This window comes from Gopherus evgoodei, chromosome 1 (assembly GCF_007399415.2).
Source record: "Gopherus evgoodei ecotype Sinaloan lineage chromosome 1, rGopEvg1_v1.p, whole genome shotgun sequence".
NCBI classification, from domain to species: domain Eukaryota; kingdom Metazoa; phylum Chordata; order Testudines; family Testudinidae; genus Gopherus; species Gopherus evgoodei.
In genome coordinates, this window is record NC_044322.1 from 208967400 (window position 1) to 208991994 (window position 24595).

Here is a 24595-nt window from a genome sequence, read left to right on the forward strand (position 1 = left end):
TGAGAGACAGAAAGGAAACAAAGCACTGTGCTAGGCAGACTCCAGGAAGGCAACCAGAGCCTGGCAGTTCACCAGAGAAACACCGGAGGGCACCCCAACACAAGAAAACAGGAACATTGTCTTACCAGGACAAAAATGGAGGCCGAAGACCAATTCAAAGAAGCTGAACACAGGCGACGATGGAAAAACACAAACAGGAACTAGAATAAAACAAAAGAGATGGAGATAAAAGAAAAGGAAGAAAACATGAAACCTGGCAGCCTTCCAAAGAGAACAGGCAGCCCAAGAGGCAGCCCACAAAGAAACTAGAAGAAGAAGAGGTGGCCTACCGAAGGAAACAAGCAGAAGATGAGTTGGCCCACAGAAGGAAGCAAGAAGAAGAAGAGTTGGCCACCCCGCCGAAGAAATGGAAAAACAACAAAAGAATGGAAAAAAAACAACAAAAAGAGAATGAAGAGAAGGAAAAACAGAGAAAACATGAACTGGACTTGGCAAAAGCTGGGCTGCATTGCCAGCCAACCCTAACAACCCGGCGCCAATTATTGCTCCACAGCACAGGAAATTTCCCAACCTACACAGGCAGGTGATGACACCGAGGCCTTCTTGGAAAATTTGAAAGGCCTGTCTTGGGTACAGCATCCCCGAAGACCAGTACATGGTAGAATTAAGGCCACACCTCAGTGGACCTTAGCAGAGGTGCAGCTGAAATGCCTAAGCCGGCAAATGAATGACTATAAACTTTTTCAAACCAAGGCCAGATACAGGATGGGGATAAACCCCAGATCATGCCCCGTCGGCGCTTCAGAACCCAAAAGTGGAAACCAGAGGTGTCATTTCCCAAACACGCCTACTACATTGCAAAAAACTATGAGGCCTGGCTAACAGGAACAACATTCAAACCTTGGAAGAACTGAACCTCCTCATACAAATGGAGCAGTTCTTGGATGGTGTTCCTGAAGACATCACACGGTACATACAAGATAGAAATCCCAAAGATATCCGCTGAGGCGGGGGGAGATTGGAGCCAAATGGATGGAACTGGCAGAAAGCAAGGAAAGCTACTGTCAAGGGGAATGATTACCCCAGGGGCACACAGACCATAAACCCTACAACCGAGGACAGCCAAAGACCCCACATACCACCCAAGTAAAGCCACAGATACCCTACCCTTCAACCTCACCAGTCTCCAGTAACTCACCTCGGCCCAGTGACCCATCAGATGGAAGATGCTTTAAGTGTAATGAACTGGGACATATCAAGGCCAACTGTCCCAAGAACACCATGCGAGTGCAATTCATTACACCACCATCACACCAAAGATCCCCAGGCCCGGATGCCTCTCAAATACCCTTGGAGCGAAGGGAAAATTTGAGAGTGGGCGGAAAGAAGGTTACTGCGTGGAGAGACACGGGGGCACAAGTGTCAGCTATCCACCAATCCTTCGTTGACCCCAAATTCATCAACCCAAAGGCCAAAGTTACAATTTACCCTTCATGTCACAAGCTGTAGACTTGCCTACAGCTCAACTGCCTGTCCAGTACAAAGGCTGGTCAGGAATGTGGACTTTTGCAGTCTATGACAATTATCCTATCCCCATGCTACTGGGGAAGACTTGGCCAACCAGGTGAGGCGGGCCAAGAGAGTGGGAATGGTTACCCGTAGCCAAACCAGGCAAGCTTCCAGACCATTCCTGTTCCTGAGCCGTCCACAGAGGCCCCGTCTGTGTTACCAGAGACCCAGACAGAGGTAGTGGACCCGGATTCCATGCCTACCACTGAAAACAGCCACAGCATCTCCAGTCCCAGGCCCGGAACTGGAACAGCAACCAGCACCAGCAAGTGCAACCACATCTTCAAACTCAACGCCAGAGGGCGCCAGCGAGCCAGAACTGGCAGAAGCAAACAGACAGCCATACCCAAAAGGCTCAGCAGAGCCTGAAATACCCTCAGGTGCACCAGCGGAGAGCGGTTCACCAGCAACGGAAACAAACCCCATCACCTACATCGCTTCCAGAGGGACCAAGCCCAAGTCCACAGTCTGAGGAAGAACTGGTGACCCCAGTCTCAAGGCAACAGTTCCAGACTGAGCAGGAAGCAGGATGACAGCCTTCAGAAAGCTTGGGCGGCGGCACGGAGCACCCCACCGCCTCTCAGCTCTTCTAATCGATCCCGGTTTGTATAGACCAAGGACTTTTATACAAGGAAATTCTTTCTGGTGGACACCGGGAGAATGGCAGCCGCAAAAACAGTTGGTGGTTCCAACTAAGTACCGGGGGAAGCTCTTAAGCTTAGCCCATACATCCCAGTGGCCATGCTGGGGTGAACAGAACCAAGGACCGGTTGGGGAAGTCCTTCCACTGGGAGGGGGATGGGCAGGATGTTGCCAAGTATGTCCGGTCTTGTGAGGTATGCCAAAGAGTGGTAAGCCTCAAGACCAGGTCAAGGCCCCTCTCCAGCCACTCCCATAATTGAGGTCCCATTTCAGCGAGTAGCTGTGGATATTCTGGGCCCTTTCCCAAAAAGACGCCCAGAGGAAGCAGTACGTACTGACTTTAGTGGAACTTTGCTACCCGATGGCCAGAAGCAGTAGCTCTAGGCAACACCAGGCTACACTGTGTGCCTGGCCCTAACAGACATCTTTGCAGGGTAGGTTGGCCTCGACATCCTTACAGATTCGGGTCTAAGTTCCTGGCAGGGACCATGGAAAAACTGTGGGAAACTCATGGGGTGAATCACTTGGTTGCCACCCCGTACCACCATCAAACCAATGGCCTGGTGGAAAGGTTCAATGGAACTTTGGGGCCACTGATCACGAAAATTCAATCAACGAATTCTCCAATAATTGGGACCTAGTGTTGCAGCAGTTGCTGTTTGCCTACAGGGCTGTACCACATCCAGTTTAGGGTTTTCACCATTTGAACTTGGTATGGTCACGAGGTTAAGGGCCATTACAGTTGGTGAAGCAGCAATGGGAGGGGTTTACGCCTTTCTACAGGAACTAACATTCTGGACTTTGTAAGCAACCTACAAAGCACCCTCCGACACTCTTTAGCCCTTGCTAGAGAGAACCTAAAGGATGCTCAGAAAGAGCAAAAGGCGTGGTACTGACAGACATGCCACTGAGAACCGTTCCTTTCAGGGATGGAGACCAGGTATGTCCTTGAAAGGGCAACAGGCCCAATAAGATGAAGCAGCAATGGAATAGGGCCATTCACATGGTCCAAGAGCGCCTGGGAGCTGTGAACTACCTCATAGCATTCCCATTCCTCACTAAAGCCTAAAGTGTACCTGTTAATTCTCTCAAGCCGTTCTATTCCAGAGATTTACAGGTTTGTCAGTTTACGGCCAGGGAGATGATGCTGGAGTGGCCTGACGGTGTCTACTACGACGGGAAAAAAGACAGTGGCGTGGAAGAGGTGAACCTCTCAACCCCCTGGAACGTCTGCAGCGGCAACAAATCAGGAGCTGTGCACTGCTTCGCCCATTGTTCTCAGCCACCCCAGGACGGAACTGAACGGGCATACCACTCCATTGATACAGGTAATGCTCACCCAATCAGACCCCACCCTACCGAGTGTCTCCTCATGCCCAAGCTGCTATAGAAGGGAGATCCAGAACATGCTACAGATGGTATAATCCCGCCCATCTACCAGTGCATTGGCATCGCACAGTGGTTCTGGTACCCAAACCAGATGGGAAATACGCTTTTTGCGTGGACTACCGAAGCTACATGCGGTAACTCCGTCCGGACACTATCCAATGCCACGCACTGATGAGCTATTGGAAAGTTGGGACGTGCCCAGTTCATCTCTACAATAGACTAACCAAGGGGTACTGGCAAGTACCACTAGATGAACCTGCCAAGGAAGAGGTCAGCATTCGTCACCCATGCGGGGGTGTATGAATTCAATGTCCTTCCTTTCGGCCTCGAAATGCACCCGCCACCTTCCAGAGCTGGTAGATGGTCTACTAGCTGGACTGGGAGGAATTTGCAGTTGCCTACCTCGATGATGTGGCCATTTTTTCAGGACTCCTGGCTCGAACACCTACTACACCTGGAAAAGGTCTTTGAGCGCATCAGGCAGGCAGGACTAACTGTTAAGGCCAAAAAGTGTCAAATAGGCCAAAACAGAGTGACTTACCTGGGCACCAGGTGTGGTCGAGGAACCATAAACCCCTACAGGCCAAGGTGGATGCTATCCAAAAGTGGCCTGTCCCACGGTCAAAAAGCAAGTCCAATCCTTCTTAGGCTTGGCCGGATACTACAGGCGATTTGTACCACACTACAGCCAAATCGCTGCCCCCATTGACCGACCTGACCAAAAAGGACCCAGCCAAATGCAGTTAAGTGGACTGATGAGTGTCAAAAGGCCTTTACCCAACTTAAGGCGACGCTCATGTCTGACCCTGTAGCTCAGGGCCCCGGACTTTGACAAGCCATTCCTAGTAACCACAGATGCATCTGAGCGTGGTATAGGAGCAGTGCTCATGCAGGAAGCAACAGATCACAACTTCCATCCTGTCGTGTTCCTCAGCAAGAAACTGTCTGAGAGGGAAAGTCATGGTCGTCAGTGAAAAGGAATGCTATGCCATTGTGTACGCCCTGGAAAAGCTACTCCCATATGTTTGGGGACTGGCAGGTTCCACTACAAACTGACCATGCTGCACTAAAGTGGCTTCATACTGCAAGGGGAACAACAAGAAACTTCTTCGTTGGAGTTTAGCTCTCCAAGATTTTGATTTTGAAATTCAACACATCACAGGAGCTTCTAACAAAGTTGCTGATGCACTCTCCCGTGAGGTTCCCCCAGAATCCAGTAAGTTAAAAAGTGTTCTTAAAATGTAAAAGTCTGTTAGGTTATATACTTAGTAGTATATGTAATAAGTGCATGTGTTGTATTAACCTGTTATTTTCAAATTCTAGAAGGAAATTGCCGCCAGTGAGCTTCCCCACTGTCTGCAATTTGGGGGGCGTGTCATAAACAGATAGCTAAGGGTTAATGTCTCTTTCACCTGAAAGCACCGACCAGAGAACCAATCAGGAACCGGATTTTTTCAACTTGGTGGAGGGATTGTGTGTCTGAGTCTTTGTCTGTCTGCCTGCTGTCTCTGCGAGCTTGGAGAAGTAGTTCTGTTTTCTAATCTCTGTTTCTAAGTGTAAGGACCAAGAGATCAGATAGTAAGTTCTATGGTTTCTTTTTTGGTATTTGCATGAATATAAGTGCTGGAGTGCTTTGATTTGTATTCTTTTTGAATAAGGCTGTTTATTCAATATTCTTTTAAAAAATTGCCCTGTATTGTGTTATCTTAATACAGAGAGATCATTTGTATTTTTTCTTTCTTTTTATATAAAGCTTTCTTTTAAGACCTGTTGGAGTTTTTCTTTACTTCAGGAAAATTGAGTCTGTACTCACCAGGGAATTGGTGGGAGGAAGAAATCAAGGGAGATCTGTGTGTTGGATTGCTAGCCTGATTTTGCATTTCCTCTGGGTGAAGAGGAAAGTGCTTTTGTTCCAGGATTGGAAACGGAGAGGGCAAGTCCCTCGGTTGGATTCACAGAGCTTGTGTCTGTGTTTCTCTCCAGGAGCATCTGGAGGGGGGAAGGGAAAAGGATTATTTCCCTTGGTTGTGAGGCTCAAGGGATTTGGGTCTTGGGGTCCCCAGGGAAGGTTTTTTCAGAGGGACCAGAGTGCCCCAAAACACTCTAATTTTTTGGGTGGTGGCAGCAGGTACCAGGTCCAAGCTGGCAACTAAGCTTGGAGGTTTTCATGCTAACCCCCATATTTTGGACGCTAAGGTCCAAATCTGGGAATAAGGTTATGATAGGTGGTCTGTAGCAGAAACCAGCTCGTACCCTATCTTGTTCTTTATCTATTAGGAAATTGATCCATAAACATTCAAGATCAAACCTAGCAGGCCCTGGGTATGAGAGAAAGATATGCAATATTGATTCTTGGTCTGATTCAAAACCTAAAGAAATGTATTTTCTGATGCCAGTTCAAATGCAGATAAAATTTTATAAGATCAATGATCTTAAGATTTCTGCCTTTGGGGACCAGCATCTCATAAGGAGAGTTTAAGAGTCCGACTGTTAAGTCTGAACCAGCACCCCAGTCCTGTTCTGGTTTCCAGTTGATCTGGATCCAGCTCTGGGCACAGCCTCCTCACCAAGTCTCTTAACAGTTATAAAGGGGAAGCCACCCTGACCTAGAGCAGCTGGGCAGGCAAACAGGTTAGCCTCTTCATTTGTTCTGAGTCCTCTACACATCTCCTATGGCAGATGGGGAAGATTCAGGCCAAATGGAAGAGCAGAGAAACCAATATCTCCCCAAACTAAAGGAGCAGGGCAGAAGTAGAAAAAAATCATTAGCTCCCTTGAAGCCAGAGACATTGGTTAGTAACAATATATAGTGTTTTTCATCCATAGATACTCAAAGTGTTTAACAAAGGAATTGAGTATCATCACCCCAATTTTACAGATAGGGAAACTGAGGCACGGAGAGGGGACCCAGCAGGCTAGTGGCTGGTGTGCTCCTGAGTCCCAGTCCAGTGTTCCACCCACTAGGCCACACTGTCTCCCTACATTGCACCTAAAACCAGGAGTCTCCTGCCACAGTGGGTGGTTTAGCAAGTGTGCATTGTAAAGTGGCTGGTCCCTGTCTTTTACTTCTAGAACAGGCACTTCACAGCCATACCCACTGTGTGCTCCTTCCCATCTTAGTTTCCCAGCCATGGATTGATACGTGACTGCTGAGCAACAGAGACTGGAGGCGGGTATCTGTGCCAGCTAGGTTTTCTCTATCCTGTCCCTTAGAAATCGGTATCCGTAAAATTAGTCATCAACCCCAAGCTGCAATGTTCAGCATCTGCTCCAGGCCTGATCTTCAGTAAGGGTTGGGGATGTTCAGATCAGGGCTTTCAGTTAGCCCATTACAGAGAAAGGGACCAGCTGTGAAGCTGAGACCAGTCCATTGTTTGCTCTGGGTGTGGGGGGGAACCACACACTCAATCCCTTGTGTAAATCATACCATAGCACATTAAATAATAATCAGTGTAAAAGTTTGAGGCATTCAGATTTGGACTTCAACCTCTGCTCTGCTTACCATGCCCAGTGGGAATATCTAGAATAGGAAGTGAAACTGAGCAACATTCTGCATCCTTTTAAAATGAAGAGGAAAGCTGGTAATGACAATAAGCAAGCCTAGTACTGTTACAGACACACTGCCTTGGTGGGGAACCTGCATCTGATACAATTCCTCATACTTCCAGCGGGTGCCATCATAGAGCTGCTGAAAAGGCTAGATCTGTGACCCAAATCCAGAAAGACGGAGAATAAACCTTAACAACACACTGTTCCTTGGACTGCAGGGTGCACACAACTCCCTAGTAACCAAGAAGGAACCGCCTGTTCCAGACGAGCACACCTGTCTTTCATCCGTATCATCCTTCCACAGCAACATCTCTCATGACAATGGGTTAGCAACAGGTTAGTTTGGAAAATAACCCACGATAGCTGATTAGACTTGGCAAATGCCTCAAACTCATGAGAGTCACAGGTTTGCCTGCTGTCTTCCTGACCCCTCTAGTGACTGTGTGTACATACAATATGCACTCACCCCTCCCTCCAGTGAACGGATACAAAAAGCAGACTGTCGCTTCTATTTTTCTGCTGCCCTTTTCATACCTTAGCCCACCAACCCTGCTTTGAGCTTTCTCTGCCAGCTTTGTCCTTCATATGATTTCATCCTCCTCACTGTTTCTGGGAATGAAACCTAATATCTATGAGCCAATCCAACACCTACATCCAGACATCCCCAATCTGTGGGCAGCTCAGATCTGCATCTGATGTCAGCATAGCTCACACTCCAATCACTTTTTGAAGATTGTAGAATTAGTCATCACAGCTCCTGTGTGATTATTCACTTTTAGAGTCCATTAATAACATGTTAGAGGTGGAGAAACTGAGGCACAGAGAAGTGATGTGACTTGCCCAAAGTCACCCAGTGACACTGAGTCAATTCCTTATACAGTAATAGGACCAAGAAGTCCTGACTTACATTCAGGCCCGCAAGCAACACGTCTCTGAAATGCTATAATGTCTTGCATTTCTATAAGGACTTCCATCCCAAAGCACTGTGGGATATTTTCCGTGTTGCCTGACAAAGTTCCTTCCGGTGGCCAGATCAGCATTTCACTGGCCAAGAATACACATTTTTATTGTGCTGGGTGTTACAGGACAGTCTTGATTCTTTCACCCATGATGTAACACTGAGGACAGAGAAAAAAGTCCCAACAATTCTCTTAGCACATTTCTGTGGTGTTTTCTATCCCTAATTCTGTGGCTTTGACTGTCTAATACTGCACTGGCCTTTTTATGCGGCCACTTCTAGCCATGACTTCAATCATCACTGTATTGGTAGAGATGGGCTTTGCATGGGCCCCAAGCTGATATGGCCAGGCATAAGTGGCTCTACGTTGCATTCCCTCAAAGTCCCTGTATACAATAGTGGGAGGGGGGTGCACCCATGGTGCACGGCCTTGAAAGGGGGCATCTGGGCTCTGTAAGTTAGTGATGCCACTGAAAAGTCAGTGACCCAAATCACACCAGCTCTCTGTGCCTGTTTCCTCATTTGTGACATTAGCATGGTAATACTTAGTTACGCAGCTTGGCACAGCACTTTGAGATCCTCCAAGGCAGAGTGCTATATAAAGGCAAGTGTGTATTGTCATTGTTACTATGAGGGGAAGTCTGGCTCCAGGCTCAGCAGCTCGTGCCCAGCTCTGTGAAATGTAACAACTGAAATACATACAGTCAAACTAAACAGCTGGGGCTCTTGGCTTTAATGTGGCAGATAGGCCCTTCAGCTCATGTGTCACAGGCTGTGCGACAACAACTCTCCCATAAGACTGTATCAGTTAAAAACTGGTTGTAAGTAAATACTGCTCTTGTCCCTTCTCAAGCATGAGTTAATAAGTCCAAATCCAGAAGCTGACCTGCCTGTATAAAATGCCAAAGAATCTTTGTCAGCTCTCATACAAACCATGTCTTAATCGCCTCTCCTTGATGCTTTTTGTTTTTTTCTCAGGGTAGATTAAAATCCTGCCAACCTACGTTCTCATTCAAGCTCATTATTTGGGGGGGAAGTGTGAAAATAAAACGTGCTGTTTTTGTTAGCCACCTTAAGATGGGCTCAATCCTGACACTCAGAGGAGGTCCTGTACCTGTCAGGGATTCTAGTCACATGAGCAAGCACTGCTTGCAGGACCAGGACCAGGACCTAATATTAAAGAAGATGAGGGCTTTTCATTACCACCAGCTGGATGTGTCAGAGCCCCAAAGAGAGACTTCTCTTTGAGCCCATCAATGGCCTTAGCAATGTCTCCTATGCTTTCAAGCAAGGCATCTATCTTCCCACACCTAGCCCCTGCTGTGCAGTGTGACCTAGAGAAACCTTTCCACAGGCCAGATGAAACCAAGAATTAGGCAGCCGATCTGGGCAATTGCAGTGCCAGGGATCTATCTCCTTGTGAGAGCTCCCCTTGTGGGGAGTGATTGCCTGGGCCTGCTTTAGGTGAACAGGGTAAGACACACAGCTCATAGCCCTTTGTAGTGTCTTCCCCACAGACAAGTGCCAGCCACCAGAATCATCATTTGCAGGAGGGGATGCCATTTGAAATGCCAGGGCTTTGGCTTTCCATCTCCTCAGACTTAAGTGCTGGCTCAGTTATTTACATTTCCTCTCTTGTGCCCAGGCTAGGATGGCAATCAGGGCACAACTCTGGATTAACAAACACAGCATCAGACTCAGTGTTGGTACCACTGGCCCTCAGTGTAGCACCCCCCACAAGGCAAGAGCATTGCAGTAATGGAAAACCCTCACACCTTCTGTTATAGCCTCACTCTGATTTTGGTGGAGGCTGGCTAATTGTGTGTGTGGCATGTCCAGCTGGTTGGGCACTTTTCAACAAAATGTTCTTTTCCATAAAAGAAATGCTGATTCCAGCAAAGCATTGTGATTTTGATAAAGGATCAGTTTTGACACATTTCTTGACTCAAGTTTGGAAATTGTCAAAATGTCCAATTTTGACACTTTTCTAAATGAAAGCTTTGTTTCCTGATTTAAAATTACTTTTCAGTTTGAAATCTAAACTTATTTTAATTAAAAAAACCTATTTTAAATGGTTAAAATTTAAACAAAATAGAAAAGATCAGAACAAGTGCAAGTGACCTGAATCTTTTCCCTTCAGATTTTCAGTTCATGAACCTTTTGAGAGATTTTTTAATTCCCGAAAGCTCAAACTTAATGAGAGAGGACAACCCTTACCTATGCCACTCTACAGGATCATTCAGTGGAAAACTCCTGAAAAATTAGACACGCTTAAGTAGCTTCAAGTATCAAAGGTCATCTTCCATGAAACTGTTATTGTCTGAGGGATGTCCCATCAACTCCTACTGGCCAGATTGCGTTACAATGGAGAGAACTTTCCTAGTGTGGTGAAATCAATTATGGGACTGCTTGTGGGGTATGTTGTTAGGGCTGGATCCTCTATTTTCATATTGACTAACTTCCTTCAAGCTCCTTTTTTAATAAATATTTTGTTAAAATACCATCATTTTGGCAGACCCCACCACAACCCACTGTGAGCAGTCCCCCTGCTGCTTCTGCAGCCATGTTCCCACCTCAGGAAGAATCTCAGTCATGATTCCGGTGCACAAAGGAAGTAAACAGAGAATAGGATGTGCAGACTAGTATTTCCCAAACTTTTGAAACTGAGCCCTCATTCAGGAAAATGAAATCACTGGGGCCCCTGCTGCCATGTTTCATTAAAGGTTTGAACATCTTAACGTTTATATCTTCCATACCTCTCTCATCTACAGCTAGTCTTGTGTGCTGTTCCCCACGTGGGAAACTGGAAGCTCTTACATGCTGTGATGAGCAGTGAACTAACTCGCCATGTTGACATTTTAAGTATCATTAGTGGTATCTGACTGGCGTGTAGTGAAAAGAAGAGGTAGTTCCCACCTCTGAGCTACTGTTTTAGGCTTTCTGCAAACTCAGGCAGGTAGTGCTGCATAGGTTATACTCAAGTCATGTTTTCAAGATTTTCTTTGCAACCATAACAAGATAAAAGCAGCAAAGCAGCAAAGCAGCAAAGAATCCTGTGGCACCTTATAGACTAACAGACGTTTTGGAGCATGAGCTTTCGTGGGTGAATACCCACTTCCTCAGATGCATGTCATGCATCTGAGGAAGTGGGTATTCACCCACGAAAGCTCATGCTCCAAAACGTCTGTTAGTCTATAAGGTGCCACAGGATTCTTTGCTGCTTTTACAGATCCAGACTAACACGGCTACCCCCGATACATAACAAGATATTTCATTTAAGATGAAAGCTGAGATTAAGGAGAGCAACTGAGAGGGCTCTGTGTGTGCCTTTCTATAGTCCTTTGCCCTCTCTACTTAAGCAGCATATCCTTATACTATGGCTACTCGACTCCAGACATTACAAGGACCTATGCTGGGGGCTTGGTTTATCTACAGAATTTGACCCAGGGTGAGCTGATGGTGGGGAATGGCTAATAGTACATAATACTTAAAAGGCTATAATAGGAATAAAATGGAAAAACTCCTGGATTAATGTAACACCAGGTTGCACAATTAAGTTAGTAAATGCAAATGTTAAGGTTCCAAGAGCAAGTGTAATGCATACATCCTACATGATGTGGGGGCCCTACTTAACAACACAGACACACATATTTTAAGCTGGACATTAAACTGAAGTCCCAAACAGACACAGAATCAGCATGGCTGAGTTAATAGTGCTTTTGGACCCTTATGCTTATTCATGCTGAAGTCAGTTTTATGAACTGGGTTTTTAAGGAAAAAATAGGAAAAACCAAACAGAACATAGCAGAGCAACCATGCTGAGATAGCTACACCTGGAACTGAGAAAGTTAACAGGTACCAGTTGGCTACAATCACCATGTATTGAAAGCAGAAAACCTCATACACTATGGCAGTGAGTATTTTCCAGGCCTGGTTCACGTGGTCAGAAGTTTAGTTAATTTCCAAACAGGTTTTCCCCCAAACATCAAACTTGAAGCCTGATCTAAAGCCCTTTGAAGTCAGTGTAAGTTTCTGGTTTGGGCCCTTAGCCTCAGTGAGGACTAGGAACATGCCATGTTTCAGGTTATGAAGAGCAGCTGTGCTGCAGTGTGTGTGAGAGAAGGTGTGACAATTTTTAAATCCCTTTTTCCCATTACCACAACTCAGCAGAAGCAATTTCCCTCTGACCAGCAAGAAAATAAAACTCACCTTTGGGCCGAGAGAGGGAGTGCATAGGCTTGGTAAATTACATCTCCAGGGAGAATGTGTCAGAGAGCTATGAGCAAGCAAACCCAGGAGGCTATAACTGAAGCCATTTTGCAACCTAACTAAAGTGTTTGTTACTAATGATTGCGCTAATAAGGGGCAAAAACTGTCATGTGGTCATGGCAGGTCACCTTCAGGGGAGAGTTTCAACAATAGCAGATAGAAATATAAAGAACGAGGCTGAACAAAAGAAACCAGCAAAAAATGTTCCCTTTTTATATGAATAAAATTTTATTGAATTTTAGACAATTAGAAAGAATAAAGAAAGAGGAGTGAACAGTCTCATGAAGGGTAGAATCAGCAGAATTTCCCCAACCTTGAAGCAAGGCTGCCAAGGGGCAGCATCCCTTTAAACTTCACAGAGGAGTTGTTGCAAAAGCAGAGAGAATCTGTTGGGATTATTTTCACATTAGGATTTTCAAAGCTGCTCTTCCCCTCCAAGCAGTCAAGGGAGAGACAGACAGCACACTAGGAAAGAGTTTGCTCCCCGTGAAAGGTGTGTAAGCCAGGCAGCTGTCTGCCTGGGAGGTTTGCAATATCTGTGGGCAGAATTGGGGGCCGGGGGCAAAAGGGGTGGTTGGTTTTTGTTTTTCTTTAAGCAAAGAAGGCACAAAATCTCAGCCAAGCTTCAAACCCATGCAGCCCAGGCAGCCCTCAGCCCAATGGCTGTGCTCACATGGAGACCAGGAGCCTCCCAGCAATGTCTGTGTGATCATGAAAGAGATGACCCCTGCAGCATCTGTGCCATGTGGAAGGGAAAGTGGGTGTAGGGGTGGAGAAAGAGGATGATAGTGGTAGATTTATGCAGCTCCCTCATCCCATGTAGGGTCAAGGATAGGGACAGCAGCCTCCCTTTCCTAGGGCTATGGGGGAGTCTCTGGTGCTTTAGTGGTGGTGATGGTGAGGGTGGGGGTGTTCCCTTTAAGTATGTCAGTGTCAGCATTACAAAGGAGGTGCCTGTGGATGTCAGGATGTGATTCCACCCTCCTTGAGGCAGTGGGATCTAGCCCCTTGGGCTCCAGCCCCCTTGTAACAGCAAGACCCTCAAATGGTTTAGACCCTCTGCTTTGATTAAGGCTATTTAGTCACAAGAGAAAAACTTGGTTATATGTAAGCTGTGGCCTGGAGGCAACAGAGCACCATGCACATCTGCCTGTGTGAGGTGCCTCAGAGACCCGGCCACATGGCATGGAGGGAACAGAGCAGACAGCTAGGACACCCACCCTGTAGGCCTGCCTCCTCCATGAGCCCCCTGCTTTCACTCTTTTTAAAGAGCAGTATTTAAAACCAAACCCCAACAACCTCAGCATCCAGCAAGGGAGGTGCCTCAGTGCCAGGGCCTCCCCAGTTCAACAAGCACCGTGCTAGGACCATGCAGGCCAGCCCCGAAGAGCCCAGTAGGGAGAACCTACCATGCAAAGGCTAAAGCTAAGCCCAGCTCATTGGGAATTTAAGCCACACACCTAGAAACAGGGCAGCTCTTCAGCCACCGGAGGCTTTTGGCCAGCCTGGCAGGAGCTGGCTGCTGCTTCCCACCCCACTCGATTCCTTTAGCTTCTAAGAAAACTTCTGTTGCAGCAGCCACACACATCATCCTTCCAAGTAGCTTCTTGGGGAAGGAGGCCCCAGTGGCAGCAGTTTCCAAGGAGGCAAATGGAGCTCCAGAAGCATCCAGAACTAGTGCAGGAAACCGTCCAGTGTGAAGAGAGAAGGAAACAGAAATAAATAAATAGAACGTCCAAGCCCATCCTCCACCCCTTCCGCTCTGCTCTGGCTGGTGAGTCTGTTTCTGCCTCGGCCCTTTGAAATCAGCCTGGCATGGCCAGCGTCTCCTCGCTCACCTCTCTGATTCCATCGCCCATTCTTGGGCTGGTGGTGGGCACATGCGCAGTAGAGCTGATGTCCTTCCACAGAAGGCCCTTCCTTCCCCTGCCCCTTCTGGCTCTCCTCATGAACCCCACCTAACTCGCCCACTCCTCGGAAATCAAAAACCCCAAACCATCAGGTGGAGATTAGAAACAAACAAGCATCCCCTGCAAGGGCACCCTTGGGACCCCTCCCATCGCCTTGGCACATCTGTGAGATCCAGCTAGTGTGGAGGATCCCCCTGAGAGCCCGAGGGTGGCGTGGCAAAGAAAGGACCATCACATTGGTAGGTTAAAGTCTAGTGAAGGGGGGCGGGCACCAGGGAGAAGCACATCTCCCCCTTCATCCCATTTCAGGGAGGAAGAGGAGGGTCTCTTGGCCAGATCTTCGCCCCATCTGGCACGATACCTTCTTGCTTTCCTTACACCCGCTCTCGCTTCCTACACCAGGGAGCCTGCCCGGCTTTGGGCCGGCACCATGACAGGCACAGCCCCTATCCGCTCCAACGTCGCCTGGCTCACAGCATAAGAGCGTGTGTGCTGAGGCCTTGGCTTGCGGCTGACTGAGCCATTGCTCCTGGCCACCTCCTTTGGGGATGGTGCCGTGCTGGCCATCACCACCAGCGTCTTGGGTGGAGCTGGGGACGGGTGGCCTCCGTTGGCATAGACAGGGCGGGCATTGGTGCTCCCGGAGCGGGAGAAGGGCTGGCGCACATCATTGTTATTGCTGAAGCGGGTGAAGGAGTCTGTGGCATGATTGGCTTTGGGGTCGTTCCAGTAGCGGCTGTTGTAGGTGTTGGAGGAGGTGAGGGTGTCATTCTCTGAGGAGGATGCATCACCATGGAACGCTTTTGTGACCGAAGAGCATTTGGGTGGCAGGTCGTCCTCCCTAAAGAGAGAGGGCAGGTGATCAGAATCCCCCAGACTCCCTCATGCCCCTGACCTCCCTCCACAGAGGCACAGGTGACAGAGCTGGGCACAGTTTTTCCACACAAAAAATATATTTTGGCAACAAATACTGATTCAGCAACACCAAAACCTTTTATGAATTCATGTTGATTTCACTGAACTGTTTTGCAAAGGAAATAAACGTCCATTATCCCAGTTCTAAAGGAATTCTTGTTTCAAAATGCCTTTTAAATTTATTTTAAAAACTTGTAAAAATGCTCAAAATCAAAATGAAACATTTTGTTTGACCCAAAATGAATTTTTTTTAATTCACTAAAAATTTCAAACAGTTTTGTGGCCAGGGGGCCTGAAACAAGGTGGGTTTTTTTCACAATTTCTAACTAACCAAAAAATCCGTTACTCACCCAGCTTAATGGCAGTGGTGATCAAAGGTACCAGGTGACAGATGCAGTAACCAAGGGCACCATCCTGTCCTGATCACACATCATCCGTCATCACTCATCTTAGTTCTTATTAATTGTCCCATCTGCTAGCACTGAGGCAAAGATCCCATGGGAAGCAGTTGTGTGTTTGCGGGGTGAGGACATTCACCAGGGACAGGGCTGTAAGCTTGGACAAAGTCTCTCCTCTATCCCCAGAGCCCTCTCCCATTGCTGTTTGGTACCATGGCATGGGATGCCTCACTCATCTTACACCACATTTATCCTTCAGTTTTGAAATCTCTCCCCCCACATAGCCACTGCTGTCAGCCTCCATCCCCCTTGTGTAAAGACAGGGTATGCAAAGATCTCTCACCCCCATTGCCCTCACCTACAAGAACTCAGACCTCCTCTGCCCATCCAGAAATTAGTATCTCTAGCATTTGCCCTCCATTTTCTGGATGCAGGTGCTCTTGGCAGCCCCAGAGAACATCAGTGGGATCAGCAGAGGGGAGCAAAGATCACTCAGAGCCAGCTGTGACCCAAGGTTCATTGCCATCTGTCTGCCCTGAGCCCAACCTTATCTCATTGGGAATCTCCTCCTCTTCTTCCTCCTTGTGTTTGTTCTTCCAGTAAACCAGTGCCACAGCCACCAAGACAATGCAAACAATGAGCACAACTGCACCCGTGGCAACAGCTCCAGCAATCAAGCCAACACTTCGGGGGTGAGCTGTCGGAACATGGAACAAAAAGGGAAGGACGAAATCAGGGTTAGGGTGCGACCTGGAGCTCCACTGGTTGGAGCTAGGGAAGAATGTGGTGGCCCAGATGGCTCTCCATCCCCATAGTCGTGGGCACTAGGGTCCTATCTGTGATGGTTCAGGGTATACATGCCAGAGCAGAGCTAAACTGCATGGTCAAACCTGCCATTGGACTGTACTTACGTGCAATGACTTGCAGGTCCAGAAGGCAGGTGCTGGTTCCAATGGCATTAGAAGCCACGCACTGGTAAAGACCTGAGGACACAGTGCTGATATTCCGGAGGGTGACCGTCCCCTGGACTTGGTCTAGACAAGTAGGAAGACAAAGAAGGATTTATACATAACCTTTAGGCAAATCCAGCAAACAGGCAATTCTGGTGTGAGACTCTTACGAGAGAAATAAATTAGGAAATAACCTTCAGAAGGAAGCATCTCTCTCTCTCTCTCACACACACACACACACACACACACACACACACACGATTAGGTCTTAAGGAGCTTACAGTAGATGTTTCTTTTTTTTTTGTAAATGAATTTTTCTGCGTGAAAGCTTGGGGCTGATATTGTGCATGAGAGAGAGGACAGGCAAATACAAGCAAGGGATGTGCAACCTTCCCCACCCAGCTCTTCCCATAAAATTCAATCCTGCCCTGCAGCCCTCTCTGCTAGTCCAGTCCTGGGTTCCCCACACAGCCAATGCCAATGCTCCTCATGCCTGTTTTATACAAAAAAATCAAAGGATCCCATATCAACAAACTCTGGAGTAAGTTAAGGTAGAAGATTAGAAATAGACGAGTTGCCATTTGGCCAGTACACCAAGACAAACTTCTAAGTCTCACAAGCGGTACCATGGGATTCTTTTCAGAACCAAAAGTGATCAGGGCCTTAGCTTTATTTCACATCTGGAGGACAGCTGATCCAGAAGCACAGCACCCCTCGGCACCACACTGGGGAATAGAGGTAAGTCTCCGATTCAAGAGGTTGCAAAATTCTTTGGGTGATCCTAAGGCTACCTTTCCACAATTTCCAGTCCTTGGCTGTTTGAGTTTGCTTTGAAATGCATTTAAATCAGTGTGGCCTCCCAAATCAACAGTAACCTGGGAACATTTTGGCCACAACTTTTTTTTGTTGAGCAGTTGCAGCCCGAAGCATTTCCTATATGAAGAACCACTATAGAGAGAATGGCCACTAGAGGGCACCCAAGACACTACAGCTGTCAAGTCACCCTTTTATTCCCCACATGGTACCTTTTTTACGAATAAGTGACTGTGCGATGACTCAGGGTGAGCTCCATAAATTGTGTCATCACTGGCAGCACAAACAAAACCAAGCCAAATTAGCCACCTGGGGAAGAGGAAGGTAAACAATAGAGCAAGCACCTTGTGTGGCAGTAGGGGGTAGCCTGGGAGCATTGTCCAACTTCTCCCAGAGGTATGTCGGCCGAGGGATGCCTTCTTCTGAGTTGCAGGTCAGGGTAATATCGCTGCCGACATCCAGGGACCCCAGAATTCTGCAGAGCGGAGCGGAAGGAGGAACTACAATGAGAACAGAGGGGAAAGCAACAGCACATCAGGAGGCATATCCAACAAAGGGCCTGGGTTCTTGCTGCTCACCCACTCAGGGCCACGCAGAGGATTCAGGGGGCCTGGGGCAAAGCAATTTCAGGGCCCCTTCCATACAAAAAAGTTGCAATACTATAGAATACTATATTCTCGTGGGGGCCCCTGTGGGGCCTGGGGCAAATTGGCCCACTTGCTCCACCCCCCAGGTGGCCCTGCACCCGCTGCCTGTGAGTGTGCTCCCCAGGTCCGAGAAAACAGGATCATGGATGTGAGCAAAAGCGTGCAGCTGCAAGGCAATAAAAGGGCAGAATGGGGAAGTGGGGAGATTGACAAGGAAGCCACAGACACAGAAGCCCCACTAAGACTCTGGCACGAAAATGAAAGTGTAACTTTGTCCTGGCCACTTTGCATTTGATCCATCCCTGAGAAGAAGAGCATCTGCAGTTCCCTAGCTGGGATCACATGATAAATCCTTCCTTCATTAAATCGTCCTGCTCCACAGCATATGCTGATTATGGGCTGAGGACAGGAAAACATTTGCCCCCATGAAACTGTAATGGCACATTGTCCAAGGGCATTATTGGGGGATCTACAACCTACAATGAAGCACTCAGTACAGACCACTTTTAGGGGAAGGAAACTAGAGTCGAGGACCACAGGTCTGTTCCATTCTCTTGTTATGTAAGAAACTGTTGTGGCCTCTTTAATATACCTACTCACAAGACACCCTCATCCCCTCAGTACATTCCCCGAAGCACCTCACATCCTAGCCCCAAGAGCCCTTTGTCCCTCAATATGTACACATGCACAAGATACTTTCCCATACCCCCCAGTACAGCCATCAGCCCCACCTCACAACCTATCCCCAATGTTTCCAGGTCCCCCCCAGACTGTCTTGTTCCCCAATACATATCCCACCACACACACAACTCCCTTGTCTCCCCACTCCCAATACACACACCCAAGACAGTGAGTCCAATCACTCCAATGTTTCTGCCACCTCGGTCTGGAAGGTTGTTGACCAAACATTGGTACGTGCCAGTGTCCGAAAGCTGGGTGTTGTTGATGAAGATGGAGGCACTGGTGGTTGGCATTGTTCCTGCAAACCCCACTCGCCCATAGAACTGGGGTGCACCACCAAAGATCTGCCCCCCTTGGTAGAGAATAACCTAGAAAAGAAAGAAGGATTGGACATCTCTCTACTGACTGCTGTGAAGAAGCAAAATGTGTATTACGATGAGGGGCAAATCAGAAAGGGACAGCTCCTAATGGACCTTAGTGAAACTGAATGCCAATTGACAGTTGCTGCCATGTGGAGAATGCCAATTGACAGTAGCTCCCTGTCTCTAAGGGAGGATTGCTCTGTGATAACATGGGAACTCAGCGATGGCCTCAGAGGGTGTGTGTCAGTAACACACTGCAACAGGCTCTCTTCTCAGAGGCAACGTGTCAGGTTCCCAAGTTTATTTCTCTGACTGGATCTGAGATGTCTGCCTCCTCCTCCTCCTCCTCATTCATGCAATGGTCAGTATCCACCAGGCAGGATGGACTCCGAGAGACTGAATCTCCACGGCTCCCTGAGCTGCAGCCCTGAGTGTTTTGTTGGAAACAGACACTGGTGGGTGAGCAGCCAGAGTCACTTTAGGTCTCCCCTTGGTGGAGGTGCCCTAATATGATTTGAAACTGCCTGTTTAGTTCATTGCAATGATCCTCACCACCAGGCAGCCAGGCCCCAGGAAATAACAAAGGGGTACAGTCACTAGTCACTGACTGCTTACACACCTGGAACAACAACATGAGCTGCTGAAAACCAAACGCGCTTCACTGGTGGATTCCAGAATTCACAACTGAACCTCAGGGAGGCAAGCTGGCCTGGAACAAGTGAATTTCAGAACAAGGTTTCCTAATGTTTTCTAGCAGTCTGAGCGTAAGGCCCAGTGGTTCTCAGACTATGGTCGCTGGACCACCACAGAGATACTGAGGCCCTCCTGATGTCCTTCAAAATGAAACCCTCACAAGCAGTGGGGTATTAGGAGGACAGGTGGATCCATGAGAACATCTGTCTCTTAAGAAGTGTTCTGCAGAATGGAAATACTGCAGAACCCCAGTACAAAGGGATCAATCATCCTTTTAGCTTCAGCCTCAACTGCTTACAGATCCTCCAGATCCACCTCTGAGCTCTCAGACCAGAGAGTGCCCCAAGATGGGCCATCCTCCTAGTGCCTCATCCTACCCACAGAGTACCTGAAATCCAGAGCAGTTCACGCTACACTGGACACCTGTCCAGTGTGTAAGTCAAACCAGAACAACCGAGGAGACAGGATACAGGTTAGGTGCCAAGTAAGGTAGTGGGGAAAGAATAAGAAGCACAAGGCAAGAGTAAGGAACATAGGACACATACAACAACATGGGAAGACATGCTGGGACACAGGGTGACAATTGGAGACACAGAAAGATGTAAAAGGACAGAGTCAATATTGGTTACAAAAGGCAACAGAGCTAGAGGGGATGACAACTGAGGCACTATGAATTCTGCCAAAGAACCTCAGCCCTAACCTCCATCACCCTACGACTCCACTGCTGGGCCCTTCCAGGGCCAAGGCAACAGGAATGCTTTGTCTTCTGGGATGCACTATCCTGAGTCATGAGCTGGTGACACTAATGCAGAAGTCCAGCTACTGCAGTTTTTCTGCACTAGAATCCAGAAGGGTGATCAGAAAACCCACAGCCAACACACGCACCCCTGCCCAAGTGGTGTTGATGGAACAAGGTAAGAAAAAGACACAAATAGCTCCATGTTCCAATGAAGACTGGTACCTGTTCCGGCTGGTTGGCATTGGAGAGTGGGATGACCATCCAGATGACATTAAGATTAGTGAGGGCAGCGCTAGTGGTAAAGGTACAGGGCAGGATTGCCGTCTGTCCCCGAGCAACCTGGATACTCCCTGAGCTCACTGACACCTCTAGGGGGCTCACCAGACCTGTAAAGAAAGGGATACAAAGTTCAAACTTCCACCCTCTTCCCTGTGTTCTTGCAATGCCACCCTTTTCATGCAGCACTGTACATGAGTGCGGAATGGCACGAGCACTGATTCAGGGGCAGCAGTCCCTTTCCAACCACCACAGGCCAAAAAGGGCAACGTCATCCCCCAGCACTTTGCAAAATGGAGACATTCTCCCCAGAGCCATTGCAGAAGGCAAAGGTGAAGTGACGGCCATCTTAACTGAGGACATTCTGGCCTCAGTCCCTTTAAAAATAACCCATTCTGAAGACAGGAAAAAATCTGCAAGAGAAGATAAGCTGTCCTAGAGATAATGAGCAGCATTTGAAAACTCACCCAACAATGAGAAAGCGAGCAGCTCTGAAACTGCCCAAGAAGGGAAACCAGGTACAGGGGTTTTAACAAGGGGTAGTGAGATGAGAGAGAAACAACTCATGTTAAAGGAGACATGCAATTAGCCCTCCATTTTTTCTCCAACAAAATCCAGTATGAACAGGAAAGTTTTTGTGATTGTTTTACATTTAAAAGGGTTCAAATAAGATCTGTTTTTAAATCCCAATTTCATCTATGTGATTATAATGGCTCCTGACGCTGAAAGAACAGATCGAAGCAAAATGACTTTCCAGCATTCATGCTGCTTACTTTTTTTTTTTTTTTTTTGCATTTTATCCAGGCTGGATAATACAAGTAGCCTGACCAGCCTCACTTTGAGTCCCAGTCGTTTTCAGTTTCCAGCTCTCATGCACTGGCTCAGGGCTGCAATGTTTGGGTTGCAAACCATGCAGAGAGAGATTTAAATCCATAAAGACAAACTCTGTCCATATGAAAATTAACAAGAAAACTCTGCAAAGATTTCTATTAACATTACATTTTTTAATGAGGTTTTTTTCCCCTCCCACAAAAATCTAAATATTGGGTTGAAACCACCAGCTCGCATCACTTTAAATGTCACTCAGTCCCTCTCACGTTTAACATATATGTGAGGCCTCTAGGGGGCACAGTAAGGCATTATCAGCTATCAGATCTTATCAGGATGTACATCTCCTGACTATGGACAGTCCTGTCACCTTCTGTCCTAATGAAAGGTGGTCAGAAATTTTCCAACAGAACATTTTTCTGTTCAGAGGTGCCCATGTGGGTTGAAATAAAAATATTCTGGGGGAAAGTGTTGATTTCTACAAAGTATCAATGGAAAACACACAGATTTTGACACCTGCCTGGTTTCCTGCCATCTTGCCCACTCAGCCTCCTTGGCAGCCTGGCTGGCGGGCTAATGGGGCACAAGGAGCTTGTAAGTCATAGGATCCTTGGCATCTCCCGCTCCCTGGTTCCCCAAACTGTCCAGCTCCTGGGGCTCCAGGCAGCTCTGGGAGTCTCAGAAATGTTTTGAAAAGGTCAGAGTGACATTTTCGAATTCCCCTTCTACAGAAAAAATTCAAAATGTTATTTGTCTGCCTGTTTCAGAATGATTTTTATTTAGAATTTCAGAATTTCCTGCTGAAACACTTTGGCCAGCTCTTGTCCTACTATCAGAGAGAACTTGGAGCTGTGGGAAGAAACAGTTGGCTTAAGTTCAAGCCAGCACGCTACTATCAGGGGATACTGGCAGTAAGCAGAAATAGTTTGAAGAGCTAGTAGGCATGACCTCCCCTCAGTACAGGTTCTCTGCCTTCAAACCACTAAGACAAAACACAAACTTAGGATCCTTTTGGACTCCTGATTTGCTCAGAACGGCCACGCAACACTATTAGCCAAAATTCCAATGGAAGAATTTCCCAATCGGTTTGTGAACAATTAACAAAAAGAAAGAAAATGGGGATTATTCATCCAGCTCTGAATGCGAGCCTGACTTGGAATAACGACCACACAAAGGGGAAGCAAAGCAACCACCACACTCCAACATCTACACTGCAAAAAGGTGTACTAACCCAGGTTAAAATAGCAGCAAAGACACGGCAACTTGGCTTTTAACTCAGACTGGCAGCACGAGTTCAACCCCAAGCTGCCCTAAAGCCTTTAACTCAAGCTGCTAATCTGAGTTAAAAACCAAGTTGCTGTGACTTCACTACTCTTTGAACCCAAGTTAACTAACGTGGGTTAGCTAACCCAAGTTACAAATATGCCTGTTTTGGCAGTGTAGGCACACGGTGAGTTACCAAAGCAGCCATGCAACAGGTACCTGCTGTGTAGGAGGAATGGGGCTCCTTGTCATCCCTGGCATTGGTTATCCCATGCAGCTCTTCCAATGCCAGGGATAACCAGGGATCACTCTTGAGCTGCAGCCTCTCCTACTATTCCAGCCCTGGGCTCCCCACACACAGCTCTGCCAATGCCCCTCACTCCTGCCCTGCAGCCCCCACCCCTCTGGTATTCCAGTCCCCGACCACTCTTCCAAACAACTGCAGTGCTGAAGTGCAACACCCCCAGCTATTACAGGACACTGTCAATCAGTGCTGCTAAACGGTGTGGCGTGGTTTTAGAAGAGGGCACAAGGGGATAGCGGAGACCCAAACACATTTCATTTGCCTGGGGTACATCTCTGAACCTGGATGTGCAGTATATGAATTCAGTGCATGGCCCGATACCTTCCCTCCTCGCTGAGCTGCTCCACTCTCACTTTGCCACCTTGCCCCATATTTCAGGAGCTGCCATAGCCCGAAGTGTTCCAATGCTGTCAGCTGCTCTTTGGCCCTGAGTGCCCATGATGCAGGAGGCAGATATAAGACAAAAATTCATGTTGCTAAGCGAAGTGGCACCTGCAGGGCTACAGCTGGGGAAAACATACACAATAGCTTCTGACAAGCAAACTTAACAAAGGTGACAGTGAAGTGGGAGACTGTGTGTGTGCAGAGTTATCCTGCACCAATGTAAACAGAGACCAGTACACACAGCATGAGAGGGTCATTACTACAAAGTGACTCGTCTGCCAGGGAGACGATCTAATGCAGAGCGGAAACAGCAAAGATCAAATGCTCTTTACATGCACCTCATTTTAGCATAAGTCCCTTTTATTTATATCTCAGACAAATAAAAAGTATTATTATAAATATCCACACAGAGATTATTACTATAAATATCCACACACTCCATCGGTAGACACGCACAGACACACCAACACAAAGACACATGCAGACATCATAATACACATGCCCCAACACAGCCAGATACATATGCTGACACACACATATGCAGACACACAAACACGGACATGCATGCAGATGCACTCCCATTACTATAATGTGAAGGGTTACACATATAAATGTTATAAAAACAGGAATGTCTCATTCCCACATTGACATGAACTTGGCCCATTACCTAACCAGGGAGATGTAGATTTTGCACTTAATATAAATATTAAGGTTTGGATTTTCAAAGCAACCTAAGGGAATTAGGTGTCCCATTTGGGCAGCTAAATCCCTTAGACTCCTTCAAAAATCACAAGCTAATATATCGAATTATACACCAGAACATAAAGCAACAGAGAACTCAGTGAAGCTGTGTTAATGGTTCCCTCTTTTGTAAATTAGCGTCCCCAAGCATTCAACAAGATTAAACTGCCTGTCAGAGGCAATCACCTCTCCCCTGTAAGCAACAATCACCTGGAATCTATTCCAGGTACAGTGGCCTCTCCGAGCTTTGGACTTCAATGCCCATAGGTGTACTCTGGATATTCACAAGGGTCTCCTGACTTACACTGGTGTCAG

At 47.3% G+C, this 24595-nt stretch overlaps 1 protein-coding gene across 3 annotated transcripts in view; it reads right to left on the minus strand.

Moving 5' to 3' along the window:
• Positions 1 to 12620: 12620 nt before the first annotated feature.
• The window catches only part of IGSF11 (immunoglobulin superfamily member 11), a 155353-nt gene continuing 143378 nt past the window's right edge, over positions 12621 to 24595 (minus strand). For all 3 annotated transcript variants that reach the window (XM_030533447.1, XM_030533455.1, XM_030533464.1), the window contains exons 2-7: positions 20707 to 20870; positions 18851 to 19058; positions 17707 to 17862; positions 16511 to 16633; positions 16146 to 16296; positions 12621 to 15127 (exon numbers count right to left, since the gene is read on the minus strand). In XM_030533447.1, the coding sequence (XP_030389307.1) occupies positions 14680 to 15127; positions 16146 to 16296; positions 16511 to 16633; positions 17707 to 17862; positions 18851 to 19058; positions 20707 to 20870 (1250 nt within the window). In that variant the 3' untranslated portion in view covers positions 12621 to 14679. The remainder of the gene's footprint in view (positions 15128 to 16145; positions 16297 to 16510; positions 16634 to 17706; positions 17863 to 18850; positions 19059 to 20706; positions 20871 to 24595) is intronic.